The sequence below is a fragment of the Centrocercus urophasianus genome, unplaced genomic scaffold, assembly GCF_019232065.1.
Source record: "Centrocercus urophasianus isolate 14NV4802_14NV808 unplaced genomic scaffold, USGS_Curo_1.0 seq_23, whole genome shotgun sequence".
NCBI classification, from domain to species: Eukaryota; Metazoa; Chordata; class Aves; order Galliformes; family Phasianidae; genus Centrocercus; species Centrocercus urophasianus.
Window position 1 is genome coordinate 18,859,441 of NW_024884789.1, and position 21,914 is coordinate 18,881,354.

Sequence of the window (21,914 nt, forward strand, 5' to 3'; positions counted from 1 at the left end):
GCTGTGGCAGAGCTCAGTTACCCCAATGAAACTTTTCCCCAAGGCTCAGCCTCTGTGGGCACCTCCTAGACAAAGTCAGGGCAGCATTGGCACTGCAGGGTACAGGTTAGGGGGCTGTGCCTCAGGTCCTTGGCCCTCCTGTCCTCAGCCCTTCTGTATGACGAGTGCAGGGGAAACTCACTCCTGTTGAATGTACTTCCAGGCGGGATGGTGCAGATACTCTAATGGGAGCAACACCAGCATGATGCTACAAGTACTGCAAGTCTGCAGGTGACTAAGACTCAGCACAGAAGGCAATAAAATGATTTAATACTTCAATCAGCTTTATTTAAGCAAAGATGAAATCCTATCGCTCATTCATAGCCCAGGAGAGCCGCAGCCCAGCGATGCATAGCCAGGCATTAATTAAACAGGCATAAATAATCCTTGATCAGAGGATGGTGATGCTGCTGAAAGAAGCCAGTGCAAACACAGGCCCTAAGCAGACCTGGGGGAGGCTCAGATCACTCATGAGCAGGCACAAATGAGTGCATTAGGGAAGCCGAGCCCACGTGCAGGAGAAGAGAGCTCGCTGCCTCCTCATGACCTGATTCCTGGGTCTGTAGGCAAAGTGCTGTGAATTTGGGTTCTGCCAACATTCCAAAAGTTGTTCAGAGCCAACCTCTGATTGCAGGATTAGGGTGGCAGAGCCAGGTTTGAATCCAGCACTGGGTTTCCTGCACAGCACGTACCAGGAAGGCGGTGCTGTGTGCTGGGCTCACCATCACAGGCACATTTCTTCTAGGAATAGCAGTGGCTGGGAGCATGGGACCATGACCACCCAAGGCCTGGCTTGCGTGGATGCTGAGGTCGAACACACCTTTCCCACAAAGACTGCAGCACACAGGAGTAAAATGGCAGGGGAGCAGGGTCAGAAATTCTCATAGTGATGTGCAAAGTAGGCCTGGTCCTTCTTGTTCAGCTGCTGACAAGCCTTTTCCACGCTCTTTGTCATCCCAGGCGGGCCACAGCTGAACACCCCGATCTTGTGCACCTGGGGAGGAGGGGCCAAAAGGGTCAGCGGCAGTTTTCCCCCAGCCCACCTGCTCGTGGGTTATCACCTCCCTGAGCAGCTACAGCAGCTTGGGGGTTGATGCCCTTCCTGCCCTCCTCTTACACCACCGAGGTCTCCAGGGCCTTGGGGAAAGGCTGGGACTGGGGACATCGTAGTCCCTCCCGCCTGCAGGTGGGTGCCCCCATCCCGTCCCCAAGCAGCTCGGTGGACTGACCTCGGGATGCACCTCCTGCAGCGAGTCGAAGAAGGGTACGAATGGGGGGCGGCCGAAATGGGTGATGGAGCGCAGGCCCGTGAACAGACTCTTGTTCAGCACCTTCTGGAAGTGCCGCTCACAGATGTACTGCAAGAGAGACCCATGCATGTCAGACAGGCCACCAAAGCATGGCGTCCGCTCCACAGCTGCTCCCGGCATGGGACTCACCAGCATGGTGGTGCGCAGGTCGAACTTCTCAGCCAGCTGTGTGATGTAGATGTGCACAGACACCAGCTCGTTCCTGTCTGCCTCCTCCACCTCGCGGATGATGTCCGCCAGCCACTCAAACTGCCGCTGCGTGCGCGTCACCCAGATGAAATAGATCTGTGGAAGTCAGGGGTGAGGCTCAGCTTGGGACTAGGACCTCTCACACATGCATGGCGCTCTTCCCTGTAAGGCTGTGGGGTATTTGACTGCCAAAGATGCCAACACCAGGTGAAGGTATCTCAGGAGGGCTCTTGCCCTACAGGTGTTTCATCTTACCTTCTTACACATCAGCTTGGAGTTGATGGATGACTTGAAGACCAGGTCTTTGAGGATGGATGCAAAAGGTGTCACCCCAATGCCTCCTCCCACCAGCACCGACACCTCAAACTTGTGCCACTCCTGGTGGCCCTCCCCGAAGGGTCCATCCAGATAGAGCTAGAAAGGAGCCAGCAATCGGTACAGCGTCTACATCCTCCACTTGCCCAGGGATTGGTCACCTTCAGGGCTCACAGAATCACAGAGTATGCCCACGTGGAAGGGATCCACAGGATCATTAAGCCTTACTTCTGGCTCCGCACAGGACCACCCAAAACCCTAAGCTTATGTCATTGCCCAAATGCTTTCGGAGCTCCAGCAGCTCAGGGCCATGCCTCTGCCCTGGGCAGCCCATTCTAAGCCCACCACCCTTTGGTGCAGAACCTTTCCCTAACACCGACAGTAGCTCTCCCCTGCCAGCACTGTGAATCCCATCCCTGGAGGGACACCTCACCTTGGGCAGCTTGCCGAGGACGGCCAGGCTCTCAGGGGAGTAGAGCTCCCGCAGGCGGGTGGTCCAGGGTCCCACAGCACGGATGTGCAGGCTCAGCGTGTCCTCATGTGGGGCTGAGGTCAGTGTGAAGGGGTGGTACTCCGTGGTGCCCAGGGCCATGCAGGCAATGCGCACCCACTGCCCAGACTTGTAGTCAAAGTCCTGTGGCCGCTGGAAGCGGAGGTGAGTGACACCTGGGGAGGGGAAGGGGACCGGCTCTGAGCACCTGATGGAGCTGTAGGTGTCTCTGTTCAGTGCAGTGACTTGGACTGATGGCCTTCAAGGGACCCTTCCACCTCAAACAAGTCTATATTTCTATGACTTCATTTTTTTCTTTGTCGATTGGTAGAAAGGCTTAAGGAAAGAGCATTCAAACTCTGCTGATGGTAGGTGGGACAGCTTGAGAGCACACTGGAGAGGCTGGGGTATGGGTGGGATGGCCTGAGCTCTTTGCTTCAGTTTCCCTAGTTGTGAGGGAAGCACAATGCAGTGCTTGCAATGGGACATGGCTCCCTGTTGGAGGTACTAGAGCCACCAGCAAGCCAATTTCTGGGGCCACAGGTACCTGTGTACCACCGGGGTTGTAAACTGCCACCATGGAATACTCCATAAAACCCAGCCCTCGCATAGATGTTTTTCCTCCACCCTTGCAGCCTCCATCCTCTTGTAAAGGGCCTGAGTTGACCTGGCACGGCACAGCCAGAGGGAAGCAGCACCTGATGGCAGGAGCTCGGCTTTCACCACGCTGATCTCCACCTTCTTTCTGCTCAGGCTGAGCAGCTTGTCTGCACCATAAATGAGAGCTGGGATGATGAAATAGATGTGGAAGCGGGGCTGCTGGACCAGAGCATAACTGCCGTGGATGACAACCTGGACAAGGAAAGGGGATGGCCACCATCAGCACGGCACTCGGCGCTGCCATTACTGGATTGGTGTCAGCTCAGCAGCAGCAGGGAGCTGGAACTGAGGCCACCAGGTCCCTAGGGACCTCTCACGTGGTTGCAGTCCACAGGCATCATCCCCCTCTCCCATCCCATGACCTCTACCAGCACATAGAGCAGCACATAGAGATGGTGGGTGATCCAGAAGGCCTGGAAGCTGACGCGGCGGAAATGGTGGGTGGCAAAGATGTACATCACGGCCAGAATGATGAGCAGCAGCACTCCTGTCATGCCTGCGAAAGGAAGGATTGGGAGGCGATGAGGGCTGCCCCATTGGGGCTCCATTGGGGCTGGGCCCTGCTGCGTGTTCTCACCTGGAATGGTCTGGAAGAACCACCAGTAATACTTCTGAGGGAGCTGTGACCTAGAGGGACAAGAAATTGCCCTGTGGCATTGCCAGCCCTGGGAGAAACCAAACTCCTGGCTTGCATTTCCATTCCCTTCTATGTCCAGGATGGTCTCCCTGGACTGCACTTTAAATTTCACCTACCCATCATTCATAAAGACACTGGAAAAGAGGCAGGACAACACACTAAGAGGCATGACTGAAAAGATGTAGACGTTCACTATGTGACCTGCAGTGTGGAGCACTATAAGGAGAGAAAAAGGGAGAGAACAGTATTACCACTGCTGTGGATGGAGATGTGACAGGCCTCACTTATGTGACCAAGGACGTGGTGATTCCTCATCTTCTCTGGTGTCTTCAAGCTTCTCACCTTCTCCTGCCACGCCATGGTTGTCTGATCCTCTTGCCCCACACCCCAGCAGCCCACCTACCTGAGAAAATCAGGGCTGCCATGGCAATCCAGCGGTGGAAATCCACAGCAGCATCGAAGGGGATGTAGCAGTTGAGGAACGTCTCCCGCAGGACGGTGATGAGGTTGCGGCACATGGTGAGCAGGATGTAGGAGTACAGGAAGGAGATGCAGGCAGCCGATCCTCGCGAGATGATGATCCCCACAAAGGTGGTCTGTGCAATTCCAGTGCTGGGGGATGCGAAGGCGTAGTCTGGTAGGGGAAGAAAGCAGAGCGGATGTCACGATGGGCCTAGTGATGGAGACAGTGCCCCTTTCTGCTCCACAGGGACAGCCACTTGTGTTCGTAACCAAGGAAATGTCATCCAGATGGGCTTGCATAACAGAGGCATGATTTGCTGTGTCAGACCCTGGTATGCTGCTGCTGGGTGACAGGGTGTCCTTGGAGCTCCAGGGAGGCGTTTGCTCTCTGTTGGGCATTTTGAATCTGTACCTTATGTCCAAAGTTGGACATCTCAATGTAAGAGGTATCAACAAACTAGAGCAAGCCCAGAAAAGTCCACCAGGACAGGTGGGAGTTGGGATACATTATGTAGGGGAGAGGGTGAAGGAAATGGTCAGGCTGGAGGATGGTAGGAAGGGGGGGGACCTTGTTGCTATCTGAAACTTTTTGGTGGGTTTTACAGATGAGACAAAGCCAAATTCTTTTTCAGAGCTGCATAGTGAAAGGATGAGAAGCAACTGCATGAGTTTCACAAAAGGAAATTCAAGTTAGACATAAAACAAGAACACAGGGAAGATGATCACAAACATTGGCCCACACGCAGTGAGGTGGTGACATCTCCAACTTCAGAGCTCCTCAGACTTCCTCCAGACAAGAGACCTTTAGCTTTGAAATTGCCTTTGCTCTGACCCTCCACAGGTCTCATCTGACCCCAGTAATTCTACAGTTATCCCTCGTGAGGACCAGCGCCATGGCCCAAAGACCTTTTGCAGCACGCCCCGTGCAACGGGCAGCTCCTCCAAAGGAGCACGTGGGGCTGCAGGGCCACTCACAATATGCTCTCTCTACAAACAAGCCGGCGGTGATGGCAGAGAACAGGACCACGCAGACGATGTGACGCCGGTAATTTTCAATGAAACGCTTGAACTCCTGGATCTTCTGCTGAACTTTGTTCTGCTGGTACTTCTTGCGTTGTGCTTCAGTGTACAGATGCAGCTGGTACTGATTCACCCTTGTGAAGAACAAGAACAATAGATACAATCAACAGGGTCCTCTTGGTCTGTGTAGCGTGCTGCAGTGCCTAGATTTGGGTCTTCGTCCCTGCAACCAACTCTGCACACCCATTGCTGCAGTGACCCAAGGGACACGGGGTCAGTGGGTGACCTCAGGTCACTGGTTGGTCTACTTGAAAGACAACAGCAGCAGCTCAGCAGGTCGTGTGACTCACAAATGAAACTGTAGATAGGGACTGTAAAAGATAATTTGCATTTTTATATTCAAACCTCCATAAACATTACAGAATAGCGAAAGTCCTTGACGTTGTTAAGGGAAACCGGGCTATTATGAAAAATATATTACTCCTGGCCATAAAAACCAGCCATTTAACTGCTGCTTCGTGGAAGTATTTGCCACAGCAGTGAGGACTGCAGCCTCTCTGGCAACGCCTGCAGGCAGCCCATGTGTGAATCAGCACAGTTCCAAGGGACTGCAGTGCTCCTCTCTGTGGGTGAGGCATACAGCCCAAAATCCACTGTCATGGTCTCCAAAGTTGTCCACTTCTTTATTTATTTATTTTCAGAGAGATATTCCCACACCCCCGGCAGTAGAAGGAAAGCAGCCAGACCTGCACTGTCCTCACTGGAGGTGCTCAGCAAGGGCTTGGTTTGCCTGCTGGGGCTGAGCATCTCCAGCAGATCTGCTCCTGCATCCCCTCCCCAGTGCATTACTCTTCCCAGCAGCATCACTTGACCTATGTGCTACACAGAGATGTGAGAAACCCAACAAGGGGATGAGCTTACTCACTTTCTGCCTGGTCTCTTCCTCAGCTCATGCCCTTCTCGATCCATGCAGTGGGCCACCATGCCCTGGTTTGGGTCCTCCCTGTCTGAGGTGGTTCTGCCAGAAAGAGGGAGAGACATACTGACTGAAGCTGTCCTTGTAGGTCAGTCAGCAGCAAGTTTGGACTTTCCAAAATTTTCCCCATTGCTGCCCTATGGAAGCTTTCCATCTCAGACTCAGCTGAGAAGCCATCCCACTCCTCCCTGCTTGCATGAACTCTAGCTGCTTGGTACAGTGGATGGATTCACTCCAAAAGCAAAGCATTTCAGGAGCATTTGCTGGAGAAGCTGAGGTGAAGGATGGATGTGCCCAGTGGCAGAAACAGAAGTGGCAGCAGGACCAGTGAAAGCACTTACCCTCTGGGCTCTTTCTTGATGAAGGAGACACGGTTGTGTACGTTTTGCTTGAACACCTCAGGGACGCCTTTCAGAAGCCAAAAGAACAAAATGGCCATTTACAGTGTAAGAGACGCAATGGTTGTTAGTTGGAGAGATTGATTTGGGATGGGACAAGATTTGGGAGCTATGAATTAGATGCTACCCATCCCCTCCAGGCCAACAGAGGTGACCCAGAGCTCTCATCCACTCCCCCACTGACCTCTGATGCAGAGCTGGGTGAGACGAAGTTCGTTGTCATGGTCCCGTAGCATGTAGTGGAAGTCCTCCCATGTCAGCTCATCCCTGTCCTGAAACCCTGAGGCCTGGAACATGGACTCTGTCACCTGCTCCGCCTGCTCTCTGGACAAGCAGTTGTTGGATATCTCAATGAAGGACCTGGAGCAAGGAGGAGAGATGAGACCATAGTTTGAGTCCTTGCAATAACATGGGGCAGAGCCCCAGTCAAATCTCACAGTAGAAATGGGCTCCTGGTTACGAGTGTTGAGCCCACAGGCTCTCATGTAGCTTCCTTGGGGACTGAAGCACTGAAGCTGTGAGCTGCTTGTGCAGACACCTGTAACTGCAGACATCATGAAAATCACTACTGAGCTGAGGAGAAGTACCTGAGCATCCTCAGAAATTCCTCCTTGGAGAGAAACCCATTCTCATCAATGTCATACATCCTGAACATCAACTTGGACTTCTCCTCTGAGGACCCTGGTGGCACAGAAGAGAAAGTAAGAGCAAGATCCTGCTTTCACCAGCACACTTGCTTTCAGACATTGTCTTCAAGAGTCCGGACATGCACCAGTGAAGTCTCATCCAGCCCTGAGGAGAGTAAAATCACTCTGCTGCTCAGTCTGAATGGTAACTGAACTCATCTTCAGACCCTTGTGTTGCACTCCAGCTTGACTTTCTCAAGAGTGCAGTGAAGAAATGGGTATCTATGCATTCTTCGTTGTGCATTATTGTGCAAACCCAGAACATGCTTTTTCAAGCCAAGATTTTTTTCTGGGAGCTGCAGTGACTGAATCTGGCATTCACTACCTCCACCTGCAAATCCCTTTTTTCCTTGGTCGTTTAGGGAGATGGAGCAGAGTTGTATATTGGAGGTGACAGTTCAGCAAATTGCTGCTCTAAGATAGCTCCCCTCATGAACAGTCTCACAGAAAATATCACTACATCGTCACTGCCTCACAACTCAAGCTGAGCTGTCAAAAGCGAAAAGAATTTTAATTGTGTCTACAGGTTGACCTGTCAGATGGATCTTGTTTTTCACTCCGAGACCAGAAACAGGACTTCAGGCAACAGGTGAAGACACCAACCACCAGCTCCCACCTTTCATGAAGACCACCAAGATGTCCAGGAACTCCCTGAAGGAGATGTAGCCGTTGCCATCCTTGTCAGCCAGGGAGAACATGGAGTCCACAAACATGGAGTTGGCTTTGAGCCCAAGGGCCTCGGCAAACTCAGCCCTGCTCAGCTCACATGTCAGGGACTCCTTTGCTTTCTGTGAAGACTCAAAGTTGAGCTCTCCAGCATCAGTCTTGTTGATGTCCAGCATCTGCAGGTTGTGTCCCACAAAAGAAAACTCGTGAGCGTTTCTGGGACAGAAGGCTGGTGCTCACCTGCTCAACCTTTTGCACAGAGATGTTGGCTTTGGCACGGGACACCCCATGCTTCTCCTCCACATGATGGAAATCACAGTTCCATCATCCAAACATCTCTTCGCAACTCTAAACATTCATGTCACCACTCCAAACTTCCTTTGTTTTCTACAAGGGAAAAAGTCCCTTGGTCCTCAAATTATTGGCAGCTTCCTTGTGTGTGGCTTGCCGCTGGCTATGGAGGCCAACAGCAGCATCATTCGTTGCTCAGTCAATACAGAAATACTTTCTGCAATGCATCAGAGCCTGCCACACTTCTGCATACCTGAGCAAACAGGTGCCTGAAGAAAGTCTCCAGAATTTGTTTCCTCTGCTCCTGGGTGACTGCTCGTTTCAGCAGGCTTTGCTCCTTCATCTCAGACACATGCAGCTCAAGGCAGCTCGTTTTCAAGTAATCTTGGAGCTTTCCAAGGAAGCTGCTTCTCTCTGCCTCCTCGCTGAACAACAGCACCTGCAGAAGATCCCAACAAATGGCTGTGGGCGGCAGAGGCTCCAAATGGCAGTGCGTAGGCAAGGATGATGGAGGGCCCAGAGGAGGCTCTCTCCAGGCATCGTGGCACTCACCAGGTCATACTCCTTGGGGCTCTTTAGCAGCAGAGCTTTGTTCCCTTTGTTGCTGGAGAGGATCACCTCCACCCTTTGCTGGGCTTTAAGGTTGACACTCCGGAGCAGCAGCCCTCTCCCATCCAGCACTTTGAGCACTTTGTCAGCTTGGAGCTGGATGTGGACAAGGGAGCTCTCTGTCTTGGGACCGTGCCACTCCATGGCTGATGGGAAATAGCACAGCATTCAGTTAGAAACATGTTCTCGTGCTTCTAATCAACCTAGCACCTCCTTCACCCCTTCACTGGAGTGATTGCATTGGCTTTGCAACAAGGGATGGAAAGCCTTCATTATTTCCCGTCAATGCTGCACATAGCAGATGGGGAACAGAAAATACACTACAGGTCACCTTAAGTTTTCTATCGCATAGCCTGACTTTGCTGCAATAACTGCCATCACTGATGCCATGGTGCAAGCGTGCCTGAGTCTTAACTGTGCCAGAGTTAAGCTCTTCCTCATCCAATTTGTGAAATTCATTCTAGTCTTGCATTTTATTTGGGCTTGATGATATTCCCTAACTGCTGGCAGCGCATCTGCTGAGAGACCAAACATACAAAGGGAAGAATGATCTCCCAGCCACAGCGCTCAAGATATGCAAGAATACAGACATGGAGCTCAATGTGTGCTGACTTCAGCAGCATCACCAGGCACCACCAAAGGATCGGAAATGCTGCTTCACCATGTAACGCCTCGCCGGTCACCTCCCTCCGCACGCTGGCCTTCTTCTTCTTCTGCAGCTTCTTGAAATCTCTCTTACGGAGAATGGCAATGATCCAAGCAACAAAGAGACTCACTGGGGACACATGGGAGAGAGAGGCATGAGGTACCACAAAGTTCCTTTCCTGTGCTTTCTTTGGTAGAAGAGGAGATAGGTAAAGAATTGGAGAGGCAAACCTAAAGGCAAGCAGCACAGGACAAAGATGATGATGCCAAAGCCTGCACCACTGCCTTCAAAGTAATCCAACACGGTCATGGGTGTGCAGTTGGCCAGGAGTTGAGCTGTCAGCTGCTGGGGCTGGGGGCACGGGTCTCCTGCATAGGGGAAGACAGGCTGTGAGAGTCACGGGGCTTTTACCTTTCCAACCTCCATCATCTCCATGAACCTCCAGCTGAGATGCTGCTTGGAGCTCATTGCCAAGTAACCCAGGGAGCAATGCAAAACTGGAATGCTTGCGATCTTGAGGGGCAAGGTTTGTTTTTGCTGAACCTTGGCACATCACATCAGACCATGCACAGAACTGGTCTCGTACTCTGGGGAGCTCAACACCACCACCTCTCCCATGGGATGGGCTGAGAAAGAACCCTTTGCAAACCGAGGTTTGTAGCCTCTGCTTGTCTAGGCTGTACAACCCAGGGAGCAATTGCAAGAAGTGCATGTCAGAGGAACCAAAACGTCTTGCAAGGGCTGGAGTGTGTGCCAGATAAAATGCTTTTAGGTCCTTCACATTTATTGTACTGACCTGTGTGCTCATGCATATAAAAGAGATAAAGAACATGTCAGTAAGGAGAGTGACACAATGTAGGGTAGGCAGAGACCAAGCCTTAACCCCAGAACATTTCAGGGCATCATGAGCATTTTTGGGACCTGGGAATCCTTTTAGGAGTCATGCAGCGCTCGTGCCTGGGCTTCAGCCCACTTTCAACATTAGTCCTGCCGGCCTTGTTTACAAACAGACATTGCATTTCACATGTTCTGCATCCCTGTCCTGTGTCCCAGCTCAGTGCAGGATGGAGCACTCACCCTCACTCCAGACAAACACATTGCTCTGCAGCTCTGCCTGCTGTGAGTAGGTGACTGCAGCCAGGACATCACGGAACGTGGTGTTACGGATCTCCTTGGCCTCCTTCGCCGTGAACAGCCTGGTGAAATGATGTGGAGCCAAGTGGTGGTCCTGGGGTGCCACTGCTTAACCCCACAGACATGACCAGTAGCAGCCGGGGCTTGTTCCCTACAGTTTTATGAGCTAAGGGAGATGGAGGATGGCTTCTCCATCTCTGCTGTGTGTTATGAAGGGGAAGAGGCATTTACCCATTTTTGGTGTTCTCAAACCAGAACCTATCGCCATCACGCAGGCGCACAAACTGGTCCAGGATGATGGCACTGAAGAGGGGACTGTCACCTTCCAACATGCCTCCAGGGAGCAGCTCCAGCCGGGCCGTGTCGTTAGCGTACAGGGCAGCAACCTCCAGGACCTGGGCAGAAAATCCTAGTGAGCCCCAGGAGGAGCAAGGAATGTGGATTTCCCCGACTTCCCGTGCCCATGGGCTGGGAGGGAGCTCAGCAAGGTGCTACGACCCCCTCCCCACACTGCTGGAGAAGCCACTCACTGCTTGGACGGCCCCGAGGTGCTCCAACACACAACATGCTTTCTGCACCCAAACCAGCTTCCCAGTACCTTTTGCTGAGAGTGTGGGGGAAAGTTTGCCCAGTCCTGCAGAGGCTCCAACCCGAATCGCTCCCGAGCCTGGTTGTAGGTGGGCAGACCGAGGTCCCGGCCGCGCTGCAGCCAGCTGGCCACGTAGTCGGTGCGGGAGTACTTCAGAGGTCCATACCAGTAATCTAGAGGTGGAATCAAATCACTGAGATGCTATGGCAGAGCTAACATGGCAACCTCAACAGCCCTGGGTGCCTGGCAGGCCTCGTCTCTCTGCCACAGGCCATGCTGAACACGGGGACCGGTGCCACGCTCTTGTGATGAAAGCCCCAGGGCTGTAATCAGTATGCCCTGCATGGGGCTGGATGTGCTCTGAGTGCCGACCTTGGAGATCTTCCACCACGATGCTGTCTTCCCGTTCCGCAATCTGCGAGCTCATCCCCAGCAGGAGATCATCCACATCTTCCTGCTGCATCCCAGTGCTCTGAGGGAAGATGAGGTGGTTCCTCACAGACTGAAGGATGTAAGGAGGCCCCAGCGCCCTGAACCCAGCACCCAAAGGACAAAGAGGACCTATGGGTCTTCCAGGTTCATCTCCTCTGTGTCACCTCAACCTCGAGGTCTGAGCCTGCTGAGCCTAAAGAAGGCATCTGGTATGTCTGGATGAGGAGGATCTCACTCTCCTTGCTTACTCTGTGCCCAATTATCCTTTCACCCCCTGTTCAGTCCTCCATAATATAAAGCGCTGAATGAAGCCCAGGCAGGGTAAGTGCACCACCAACCCAAGCAACCAGTGGATTTTTCTGGTCATGGCACACGTGTCCTCCTGCGGAGCCTTGGGGCACAAGACCAGAAGCTGTTAGCATGAAAGTGATCCTGCCGCCACCACCAGAGCTGAACAGGATCCAATATGGATCAAGCTAGAAAATGACCCCAAAGAAGGGGTAAAAGGCAGAGCAGCTCCAGTCCAACAGTCCCACAGCAGTAACTGCTCTGCAGATTGCTTTGACTCTGCCCAGAACAGATTGTCCTCACATCCCCGACCTCATCAGCTGAAGGTACAGTGGGTCCCTTCCCTATGTGGGAAACGACTCCTCCCAAGGAAAAGACAGTCCACGGGGAAACAGAACTTCTACCACATGCTTGGAATCCTTCTCCATACCTTTCTGCTCCAGTAGCTGTTGCAGAGCCGCACTGCTGGGAATGGATCACTGGAGCTGGACACATTTCGTAAATGGCAGCTGGGGTCCCTAAGACATCAGAGAAGGGCTGGGCACTTAGTCCCTGGCCAGGGATGTCCCCAGGCTGGGGCCAAGCAGGGATTATCCCCAGCCATGTCTCAAGATTGGGTGTCCCCTTTCTGGGCATCATGCTCCTCCTACCTCTTGTAGACACCTGGTGGCACCATGGTGGCAAGGAACATCCTTGCTACTGCCACAAACTCTGGTGAGAGGCTGGGGTCCAGGTGCTGCTGGTAACCTGCAGGGAGGCAGTAATGGCTGGATCCAGCACCCAGGATGGGGGAAAAGGAGGCCCTCCCCCCATTGCCCATTGTGACTCTCACCTGCGTATGTTTGAACGGGTGTCCCCAGCAGGGCCGGCAGCCACTCGTACAGCACAATGCTCTGTGGCACAGGGAGCCAGGTCAGGGACAAGATCAGGGAGAACACTGGGGACCACAAGGTCCCGTCCCTCACCTGGAAGGTGGCAATGACCCTCTTGCGAGCGTGCTGGAAGATATCCTCATCAGACCAGCTAGGGTGATCCTTGGCCAGCTCTGCAGCCAGGTAGTTGTGGTATCGAAACCAAGCGATGCTTATGGCCTGCAGGAAGCGGTTCTCATTCCCCCAGGCATTCCCCAGGTCTGCAAGAGCCACCAGAGACATCAGAGGGGGATGGAGGCACCCATGCCTTCCCTTCCTCCTCTGACCCACGAGCTTGGCATGTCTGTGGTTAAGTCCCCAGCCCCATTGGTTGAACCCCAGCCTCTCTTGCCCCCTGCTCTTTTCTCCTCACTGTTTCTCACTGTGGATGTGAGCAAACGGGCAGCACAGGCCCAAAGCACAGAGCAGGGGTCGGGCAAGTAAGGAATTCAAAGCAAGCTGAGCCGGTTCTTATTGTCTGTATCCCCTTTCCCAACAGGAGATTGCCTCGAATCTGAGGCATGAGTACCTGCCAGCTTCTGGGAAATGACCCAGTGCCTTCTGGGGACACAGTACCTTCAGTTCACAGCACATCTTCCTCTCCCTCAGACCAGGATGCTACCTTGTCTCCCACAGCTGGGGTGGCCATGAGACAACCACTACGGAAGCTGCAGATTGCCCCTTACCATAGATCCCACGAGGGCCGCCCTGTCCGGTGGATGGATCCAGAGCTTTCCACATGGGGACCTTCCCATCTGTCTCCCTGGGGACGTGCCCTCCAGGTCCTGCTGCCAGCTGTCCCTTTGAGAAGGTCCGCAGGGCATCACTCCAGGAATGCGAAGGGCCATAGATGGAACTGCCATCCAGCCAGCCTGTCACCTCGTTGGTCTAGGGTGAGCACAATGGGTGTCAAAAGGTGCAAGACATCTGAAAAGTCGCATCCTGACCTGTCTGATCTTACAAGCCATCCCATCCCCTGTTTTAGCAAGAATTACCAGGGTGCAAATACAATCACAGCCAATCCCCATGCAATCTGATGGACTAATTCCTGCAGGAATGCTTTATCTTTTGAAAGCATGCTGGAGTTTTCATTCTTCTGAGGCTTGAAACTGCTGAAAACTTGACCTGCTGATCTGGTCTCATCATGCTTTGTCATGTGAAAGGTTTAGGGCAGGGCGGTTTTGCTTCAGCAATTTTGGTTGGGAAATACTCCAGAATGAAAAAAAAAATAAACCCACAGCACATTGACTTTGGAATGCATCCAGCGCTGCAGAACATGGAGACTTCTGTGGAAATCCAGAAGCTTTGCAGCCTTATGACAGAACCAGCTCATTTTTGTGACACATTATTAAAGAGTTGCCTAAATTACATGTCTTAATTACTGATCACCTAGAGTGGACTGAGTGTAGAAATCTGGTACTGAAACTCTTTGATCTCATTAAAAGGTTCTGGTTGTATTTATTTCATCAGCCAGAGACTGCTCTTCTCCAATACCAGCAAGGCTTATCTATGCTAATTTTGATGCAATAAAAACTCCAACAGCCAAGGAAGACTGAAAATTTCTCCTTTGCACTTTCTCTTCTGCTCTCTTTAAAGCATACAAGACACTCAAATGCGCATTAAAATTAGGCGGATCTAGAGTAACCAAGTTTTCTTCTGGCCAAAAACATCACTAATCTTGAGCAACCAGTTGCTTCATGAAAACCAGTACCTTGCATGCTGTGCTTTGGGTTCATTTGCACTTTGTTACTGCAGGCACCTGAAAAAGTGCTGCACTTTTCTTTGGAAATGCCATAAACCTGAACTCCAGATGAAGATGAATTTAGCTGAAAGTAAAGGAAATGCAATCTCCTACCTGTTCTCGGGGGCTATTGGGGCTCTGCCCTGTCTCCAGTGCCCAGTGGATACGCTGGAAGGGCAGGACAACATCTCCAGTGCCTGCAGGGTCAAACATGGGGTCCCCCTCCGGGATGTGGATGTTCAGGAACTCAGCAGGACAGCCAGGTTTCTCTGTCCCCAGGATGTCTGAGAGCACGTGGAAACCTGCCACAGAGCCAAGCATGGGCAGTCGTTGGGATGACTGTGACCAGCACCTGGAATAGATGATGCTCCAGGCGCTCCTGGTTGGACCTCATGAGCGAGGAAAGGGTATTCGGGGACCAGGGTGGAGAAACTCAGACAGCAGTTCAAAGACCATCTGCAGGCCACTATTTTACCTGGAGCGGGGCTCAGCCATTACTTCCCTGAACTCCCCCTTGCTGATGGCCTTCAAGACCAATAGTTGCTGCTGAGGTTGAGCTCAGTGACTCCTGGCCTGTTTGAGTTCTAGTGGGATGGGAAAATCTGGCTCCAGAGAGAAGCTGAATGGTACCACACCAACGTCTACCCCTCCAACGGCTCATCTCAGCACTGAGCACCCTCATTAAGCCATCTGGAGACCTGTGAGAACCTTGAGCTGCATGAAACTAATTTGTCTCCATTTCTTTGACAAGTTCAGCCTGCTTCCTCAGTGAGCCAGCAGCTCCCAGGGACTCCAGACCCATCTGGAGCAACAAAAGAAACTGCTCTGAAGTGCTTGTAGCACTTCTGCCCAGCAACCACTCACCACGCAGCTCTTATCAGCTCTGTCAGTTGTTCTACCATCAGATAACTCTACTGCTAAAACAAATGAGGAAGTTTCTAAGTGACAAATATCAGTATTTGTCAAAGGTCACCAAAAATTCATGCCTAGCTCATATGACAGATGGACAGCATTCCGGTAGGACAATAAGGAAAGTTCTATCTTTAGGATGTGGGCTCGCTCTGAAGCGGTGGGTGTGAGGAGAGCTTTGATGTGCCATCAAGGGGCATGAAAAACAAATGTCTTCCCCCCCTTGGCAGTTTCCAGCTCTTACCGAAGAAGACAGCCAGCACAGTTGTGTTCCTCTGGGAGGGCAGCCCAGAAGGTCCCCGTGCCACTGCGTTGCTGAGTTGGCGAGCGTTGGGTACATGGGGCTCCTGCAGGGCCTGGTAGACACCGTCTGCGTAGTTGGCTGGCAGGAGACGCAGCAACCGGGAACCTGTGACACCAGAGCGTGGGTCCAACGGCACCCAGCAGCAGGGAACAGCCACAGCGTGGAGGCACAAGAACAAAGAGATGGGAGGACGCAGGCACTTTTGGTACCAAGGCCGACTCCCAGCATTGCTTGCAACACTGGGATCAGTCCTTATAAAATGAAGAGGGATCCTGTGTGGGCATGTTCCCTTCCTGTTGTCCTTCCCTTCTCCCTCTGCAATGCCTTTGCTTTATTGGGAGCCCAGTGGTGTGCTGCATGTGGTAACTGGAGTGATAACAAGCTGCCTGCATTGACTGTGCAATCCTGTGTTGTAAGTACGGGACTGCTCGCACTGCGGGAAGCAGGAGGGAACAGCCAGAGGGGCACAGAGACGAAGGATGAGATGAGAAGCACCCTGACTTTGCACCTGATGTTAGTTTCAAAAGGCCCTCCACCAGCATGGTGGTATTCATTTGCTGGAGAATCCTAAACGTGGGAGAAATCCTGAATTTGCTGGTTTCTCTTTGGGCTAACTTTCTACAGGTCTGTCTCCAAAGATGTCTTTTTCCCAGCCCTGGGATCCCTGATCATCAGCTGCGAACAGCCGTGTCCCCCAGCCTCAGACATTCTGAACAGCCCCACGCTGCACAGCTCCGCTCTGCCCTGATCCAGCTCCGCGTGGCTGCCAGGTGCATCTACTGATCTACCTGGGCTCAGGCTCGACTGGGAAAGGCTTTCTCTCTCAGTCCCCTTGTCGAAGCATCACCTGCCCCCACCCTCCACTGCCATCCCAGCCCTGACACGCACCCACGGAGCCGCGGCTGTGGTGCTGCAGGTTGTTGTACCAGCCATCATAGCGCTGCACCTCCCAGCTGATGTTCTTCTGGGCTCCTGGAAGAAACAAACCCATGTGGTGAGCAGCAAAATAATGCATGGAAAGAGCGTTTCCACTATAAAATCATATTACGCTGTTCTGTTTTCCCCACGATCTGTCTGAAACCTTCTGTACAAACAGGTATTTTGAGGAGTTCTGCCCTCTTTTGAGGAGTAATCTATGTGTAAAGTAGAAATTAATGCTTGGGATCCTGATGTTTCTAAATCAATGCATATGATTTCTGGCTCCCACCAGTCTGCTCTCAATGATTTTCATTTTCTTCTCTCTGTGACAAAAGTCCTCCCTTCCTTCTCACCACCTGGAGTTATGCTCTCCTCTTTGCACTGTGTATTAACAATCCGCCTATTCCAATAAGCATGCACCTTGTTTTACCTCTGTTAATGTTCATCACCCTAGGAAGAAGCTCCATTTCCTGGTTACAAGCTGTGCACTCAGAGCAATAGAGGAGTCTTCAAGACTGCGGACTCCACAGACTCAGGACCTTGCTCCATTTTCTTATCTCCTCACAAAATGAATCATCTTGCCTCTGATAAACTACCCCATGAAACTCCGCTGGATCCAGGCTCTACCCTTGGACGCCTTTCCCAGAAACTGCTCTTACCACCCAAGGTCCACGACATCAGTAGAAGCACCATCAGACACGATGTCATCTCTGTGTGCTGCATTTGCCCCTGGGTCCTTGGAAGAAGCAATCTGCAACTAGAAAGGATGAGGAATGAGCTGGAGCTGGCTGCCCTAGGAGGCACCGTCCTCGGAAGTATTTAAAAGGTGCGCAGACATCGTGCTCAGGAACGAGGTTTAGTGGCAGACTCGGCAGTGCTGAATTAATGGATGGACTTGATTGCCTTAGAGGTCTTATCCAAAATTCTGCGATCCTATGATCTACAGACCATACTGTCAGCTCCCTCTTGTGGTGTCTACTGCTGCCATCCGTCAGCAGGATTTGAGTACAGACTTCAGGCTGTGGGAAGGAAATGGGGTCCGTACGGGAGCCCATCACTGGCCAAGCTCTGTCAGGAGATACCTCCTGGCCTGACACGGCCCTTCTGCTGAAGCAGAACCAGGTAGCCCCAACTGTAGGTTCACCATTCATCATCTGCAGCACAAAGACCTTAAGCTCTGCCAACTCAGTTAATAGGAATAAGCTCGTCCTTACAGAAACATTTAAACCAGTCGCTTCTCTGCACTCACATTGTCCTATCCAAACAAAACCGAGCATTGGACACAAGGGGAACATCCACAGCATGCAGGCAGATGCCCCCAAATGTGCTAAATTTGCATTTAAAGATCTCTCTGTCACTTCTCAGTTTATGTCCTTGCAAATGCTTGATGACCTCCTTGGAACCAGTCTTTCTTGTGATGCCGTACCATGTCACTTTACGCAAAGACCCTGAATGCAGAGCAAATGTCATCAATGGGACGTGAACCTTCAAATCCTCAGCCAACACCTGACTGAACAGAGGGATTCCCAGCCATAAACAGCATAGGTTATATTTGTTTTAAATCACAAATGATATAATGCTGCCACTGGCTTTCCATGCACAGGAATACCAAACTTGGATATGACTCCAAAATAGGGTTTTCCACTAAATATGGTCTTTGCCCACTTGTTCCAGCATTATGGGTGACTAACAGCATTGTGGGTGAGTATCGAAATGCTAACATCATTTTGGATGAGCTGCATTACCAAGAAATATGGGGGTACACAGATCTCCCAGATATTCCTACACTGCACCGTAACAATTCAGCAAGTCCCTTTTACCTTGTTTTTTTTTTTTTTGGGGGGGGGAAACAAGGGGCAGAGAAGGGGTTGCTGTGGTTTTGTTTGGTTTGGCTATTTTTTTCCCCAATTGTTTGAAGCAAGCCTTGAGAAACATTGGTTTCAGGAAGGCTGACACACTGTCAGCAGTTCTGTGGGTTTTATTTTTTACTTTCTGCTAATTGCAGCGGGGGTTTTTCACTGATTATCATCAGTGGCACATTTATAATGCCTATGTCAGTAAGCGCCTAATGAAGTGAGCTGAGATTTACCATCTCTGGTCACAGTTAGTTGCACTTGTGAAGCTGGATACCTATAGCCAGGTCGTGAACGCAGCACAGGAACCTGGATGAACGCACTTCCATCAGAGATTTCTGGAGAGCCAGCAGTGGCAGAGCCCATTCACCATCACCACGTGGCTGGTCTCCTGCTGGATTTCTCTCCTGCTCACCCACAATGTACCAACAGCTGAGGGTTTCACCTTCAGGTGAAAACTTACCAATGTCAGAATGTGTGGCATGAAGCCACAACCCAAAGCACAGCTCTGTGGGCACAGCGTAGCACCTGTGCCCCTCACCCTTTCTTGTTCTCACCAGGCGTCAGCAGAAAGTAATTTTGAGAATCCCTTCTGTCACTGAGCACATCTCCCATTTTGTCAGCTAAGGGAATTACTCTTGATTCAGACAAGACACAAGCTAGTTCTCATGCGCTTCTCATCTCTTATTGCCCAGTCCATCCCAGACTGTAGGGAGATCTTCGAGACCTGGGCACACCGAGTCAAGCCAGCGTGACACAACCAGTGTGGCTGCCTTGCTCCAAGCAGTAGTTGGTCGATAGGATCCTGGACCACGCACTGTTTTCCAACAGTGTGAAACTTCCCTTTCATGCCTTTCCTTTACCTCTACGCTTTCCTGTGAATTATTATCATATCTGCAGTGCGTTTCCCAACCGCTCCTCAAGCGCAATCTCTCTTTCCCAAGAGCACTTCTCAATGGCAGAACTTGGGCTGTGTGGGCATGGGAGGCACTGACACATCTCCCATCTGTCAGACTTTCTCCAGCCGTTGCTGGGAACTCCTTCAAAGGCAAGGATGAGAGATATCAATCCTTACAGGATATCCTCAAGAAGGGCAAGACGCGCATCTAGGCTTGGGACCCCACGTCCAAAGAAGATGGATCTCCCAAGAGCAGTACTCAGCTGTCCTCATCAACTCCTTTCCCCACTCTTTCTTGGTATGGTCTCCATGAGTTGAGAATCAGTTCTCTGGCTTCTCCAGAAAAAGACTCCTCTTTTCACATGTGCCTCCAAGCCTCCCAAACTCCTCAGTGGTTTCCCTGACGTAACGAAATTGAGATCAGCCTTGGAAGCCCATGGAGCATCTTGTTGATTGGAAGATTTCCAGGTTTGGTTCCAAAGACTTGTAAAATGTACCAGAAAGTTTTTAAGGTCTGATGAGCCCTCCGGGCTTTGCTGTTCCACAGATTCCCTGAGCCACCTTGGGAAAACCACTTCCTCCATCTGTACCTAGTGGAAGCAAAGAGCAGCTTCCTCAGTCCCGTCTTTTCCCATCAGACAGAAAACCTGTGGCCTAAAACTGAACTTTTACATCCCTCTGAGAATGTTGAAACCCCGATGCAGATAGCACAACCACGTGGCTTCCCCCCACAGCTAGGAATCCAGCTCCACCTGATCTCAGCAGATTTGGCTCCCCCAGAGTCAGATATTCGTCCCCTAAACATCCCCAGAGCCCTTTCCAGAGCCAAGGCTGTGAGCCCCGTCAGCATCTTGGAGAAGTGGCAGCCCTGTGGCAGGGCAAAGTGTTACCATGTAGGTAAAGAAGAGCAAACTCAAGGCACCTGTGAAGCCTGGAGCCTTGACCTCTATGGTCCCAGTTAGTCACAGATCCTTTTCTGGTTTTCCTCCTGTGCGGGTGGGACAGACTGAGGGACTGACGCTTTCCCAGCTAGCCAGCCAGCACTGGGGTTTGGGATCAGGCTGCATCTCGCCAGCCTTGCATGTTATCCAGAAAACAACAAAGCTGGGAACACATTGTGGATGACATTCACACAGGGATTGGTCCCACCTGGGAACACTCTTGGGACCAGATGCCCCGTGCCAACACAGTGCACATGAGACATTCCCCCCTCAGGTGGGACATAAATCCCTTGGGGTTCCTACCTGCCCACCTACTGCCCTGTGCTCACACAACATACGGACACGTGCAACCCAAACTCCACGTCCTGTGGCTGCAAAGCCTCACGTTTGGGGATACGCGTGGCTCCACTGCACCACGCAGGAGGGAGACGTGTCTGACCTCATCCCACTCTACCCTCACGTAGACAGGGACCCCCGTGACCCTGCCATCCCAAGTCCTCCATGCAGGCAGGGACACGAGCAGTCCCAACCTCCCCATGCAGGTGAGTGCTCCAAGCAGAACAGGGCAGTAGCCCTAACCCCTCGGTTCTCCCATATGGAAAGGGCCACGCAGCCCCACCTCACCATTCCCCAAGAAGGAAAGGATGTTCCTGGAGTTCAAGGAGGTGGGGACCCACGGCCCCATCCCACCCTGTCCATCAAGTCGGCACAGAACGTGTGGCCCAACCCTTCCCATACACCACACAAGCGGGGACACGCACAGTCCCCATCACGCAGCGCCCTCAACGCAAGAAGAGACAGGAGCAGCACAACCCCTTGACCCCGCCACACCCCGCAGGCAGCCGCAAGCCTCGGCTCCCCCCGTGCAGAGGGGACAGGCGGATCCCGGCTCACGGATCAGCAGAGCTCCGATCCCCGCACCGCACACGCGTGTTCCTCCCCGGCTCCGCCACCACCGCAGCCCCCACGCAGGCGCGTCACGCGTAGAACCGATCCGCAGCCCTCCGCGCAGGCCACCAGCACCCCCCGGCCCCCCGCGCAGGGGACGACAGGAGCGCGGCACTCACCCGCCCGGCGGTGCGGAGGGCAGTGCTGCGGGGCGGGCCGTGCCGGCATTTACATGGGGCTCGGCGCCCGCCGCCGCCTATAAGAGCGGGGCGCGGGCCGGTGCCTGCCGGGAGCCGCCGCCGCCGCCAGCAGGTAGGTTGCTGGAAAGCCACCGCCGCGCCGCCCCGCCCCGCCCCGCTGCCCGCCGGGGAGCCCCGCTGCCCGCCGGGGAGCCCCGGTGCGGCCCCGGCCCTTCTCGAGCTCCGAGGAGCCGGCGCTCCCCGCGCGGCTGTGTGGGTCCCGGCTTGGTGAGCGTGAGGAGGAAAGGGCGAATCGCCGTCCTAAATTCAGTTCTTCCTTATCTCGTTTTGACCCTCTTCCGAAGGTGGCAAAATAAAGAATGTCTGCACCCCCGAGCTGCAGCGCTAATTGCTCGGTGTCCGAGGGTGAGGGATGGCCCTCGGAAGTTTTAGTGGGAAATACCGATTTGCAGCCCTCAGCAGCCCGATCTAGGATTGCTGCTGACTGCCGCGAGGTTTGGGCTGGACTTCCAGC

At 52.6% G+C, this 21,914-nt stretch overlaps 1 protein-coding gene across 3 annotated transcripts; it reads right to left on the bottom strand.

Moving 5' to 3' along the window:
• Positions 1 to 349: 349 nt before the first annotated feature.
• On the bottom strand, positions 350 to 21,413 carry DUOX2 (dual oxidase 2). Of its 3 annotated transcripts, none has more exons than XM_042824638.1 (34): positions 21,380 to 21,413; positions 17,280 to 17,377; positions 16,591 to 16,674; positions 15,643 to 15,807; positions 14,604 to 14,791; positions 13,435 to 13,636; positions 12,803 to 12,969; positions 12,670 to 12,730; positions 12,488 to 12,584; positions 12,268 to 12,355; positions 11,490 to 11,589; positions 11,127 to 11,290; positions 10,760 to 10,923; positions 10,472 to 10,590; positions 9,625 to 9,762; positions 9,410 to 9,523; positions 8,692 to 8,894; positions 8,393 to 8,578; positions 7,799 to 8,024; positions 7,084 to 7,177; positions 6,681 to 6,856; positions 6,440 to 6,506; positions 6,048 to 6,140; positions 5,078 to 5,256; positions 4,044 to 4,274; positions 3,757 to 3,856; positions 3,581 to 3,630; positions 3,372 to 3,499; positions 3,042 to 3,195; positions 2,287 to 2,519; positions 1,794 to 1,952; positions 1,479 to 1,634; positions 1,269 to 1,397; positions 350 to 1,033 (listed from the first exon to the last, which is right to left on the bottom strand). In XM_042824638.1, the coding sequence occupies exons 2-34, from the start codon at positions 17,341 to 17,343 to the stop codon at positions 911 to 913; spliced, it is 4,602 nt and encodes a 1,533-aa protein (XP_042680572.1). In that variant the 5' UTR covers positions 17,344 to 17,377; positions 21,380 to 21,413; the 3' UTR covers positions 350 to 910. The 3 variants fall into 3 exon arrangements, with proteins under 3 accessions (XP_042680572.1, XP_042680574.1, XP_042680573.1); XM_042824640.1 differs by having other exon boundaries at positions 17,280 to 17,371; positions 21,380 to 21,398; XM_042824639.1 differs by lacking the exon at positions 21,380 to 21,413 and adding an exon at positions 19,337 to 20,555.
• Positions 21,414 to 21,914: the final 501 nt, after the last annotated feature.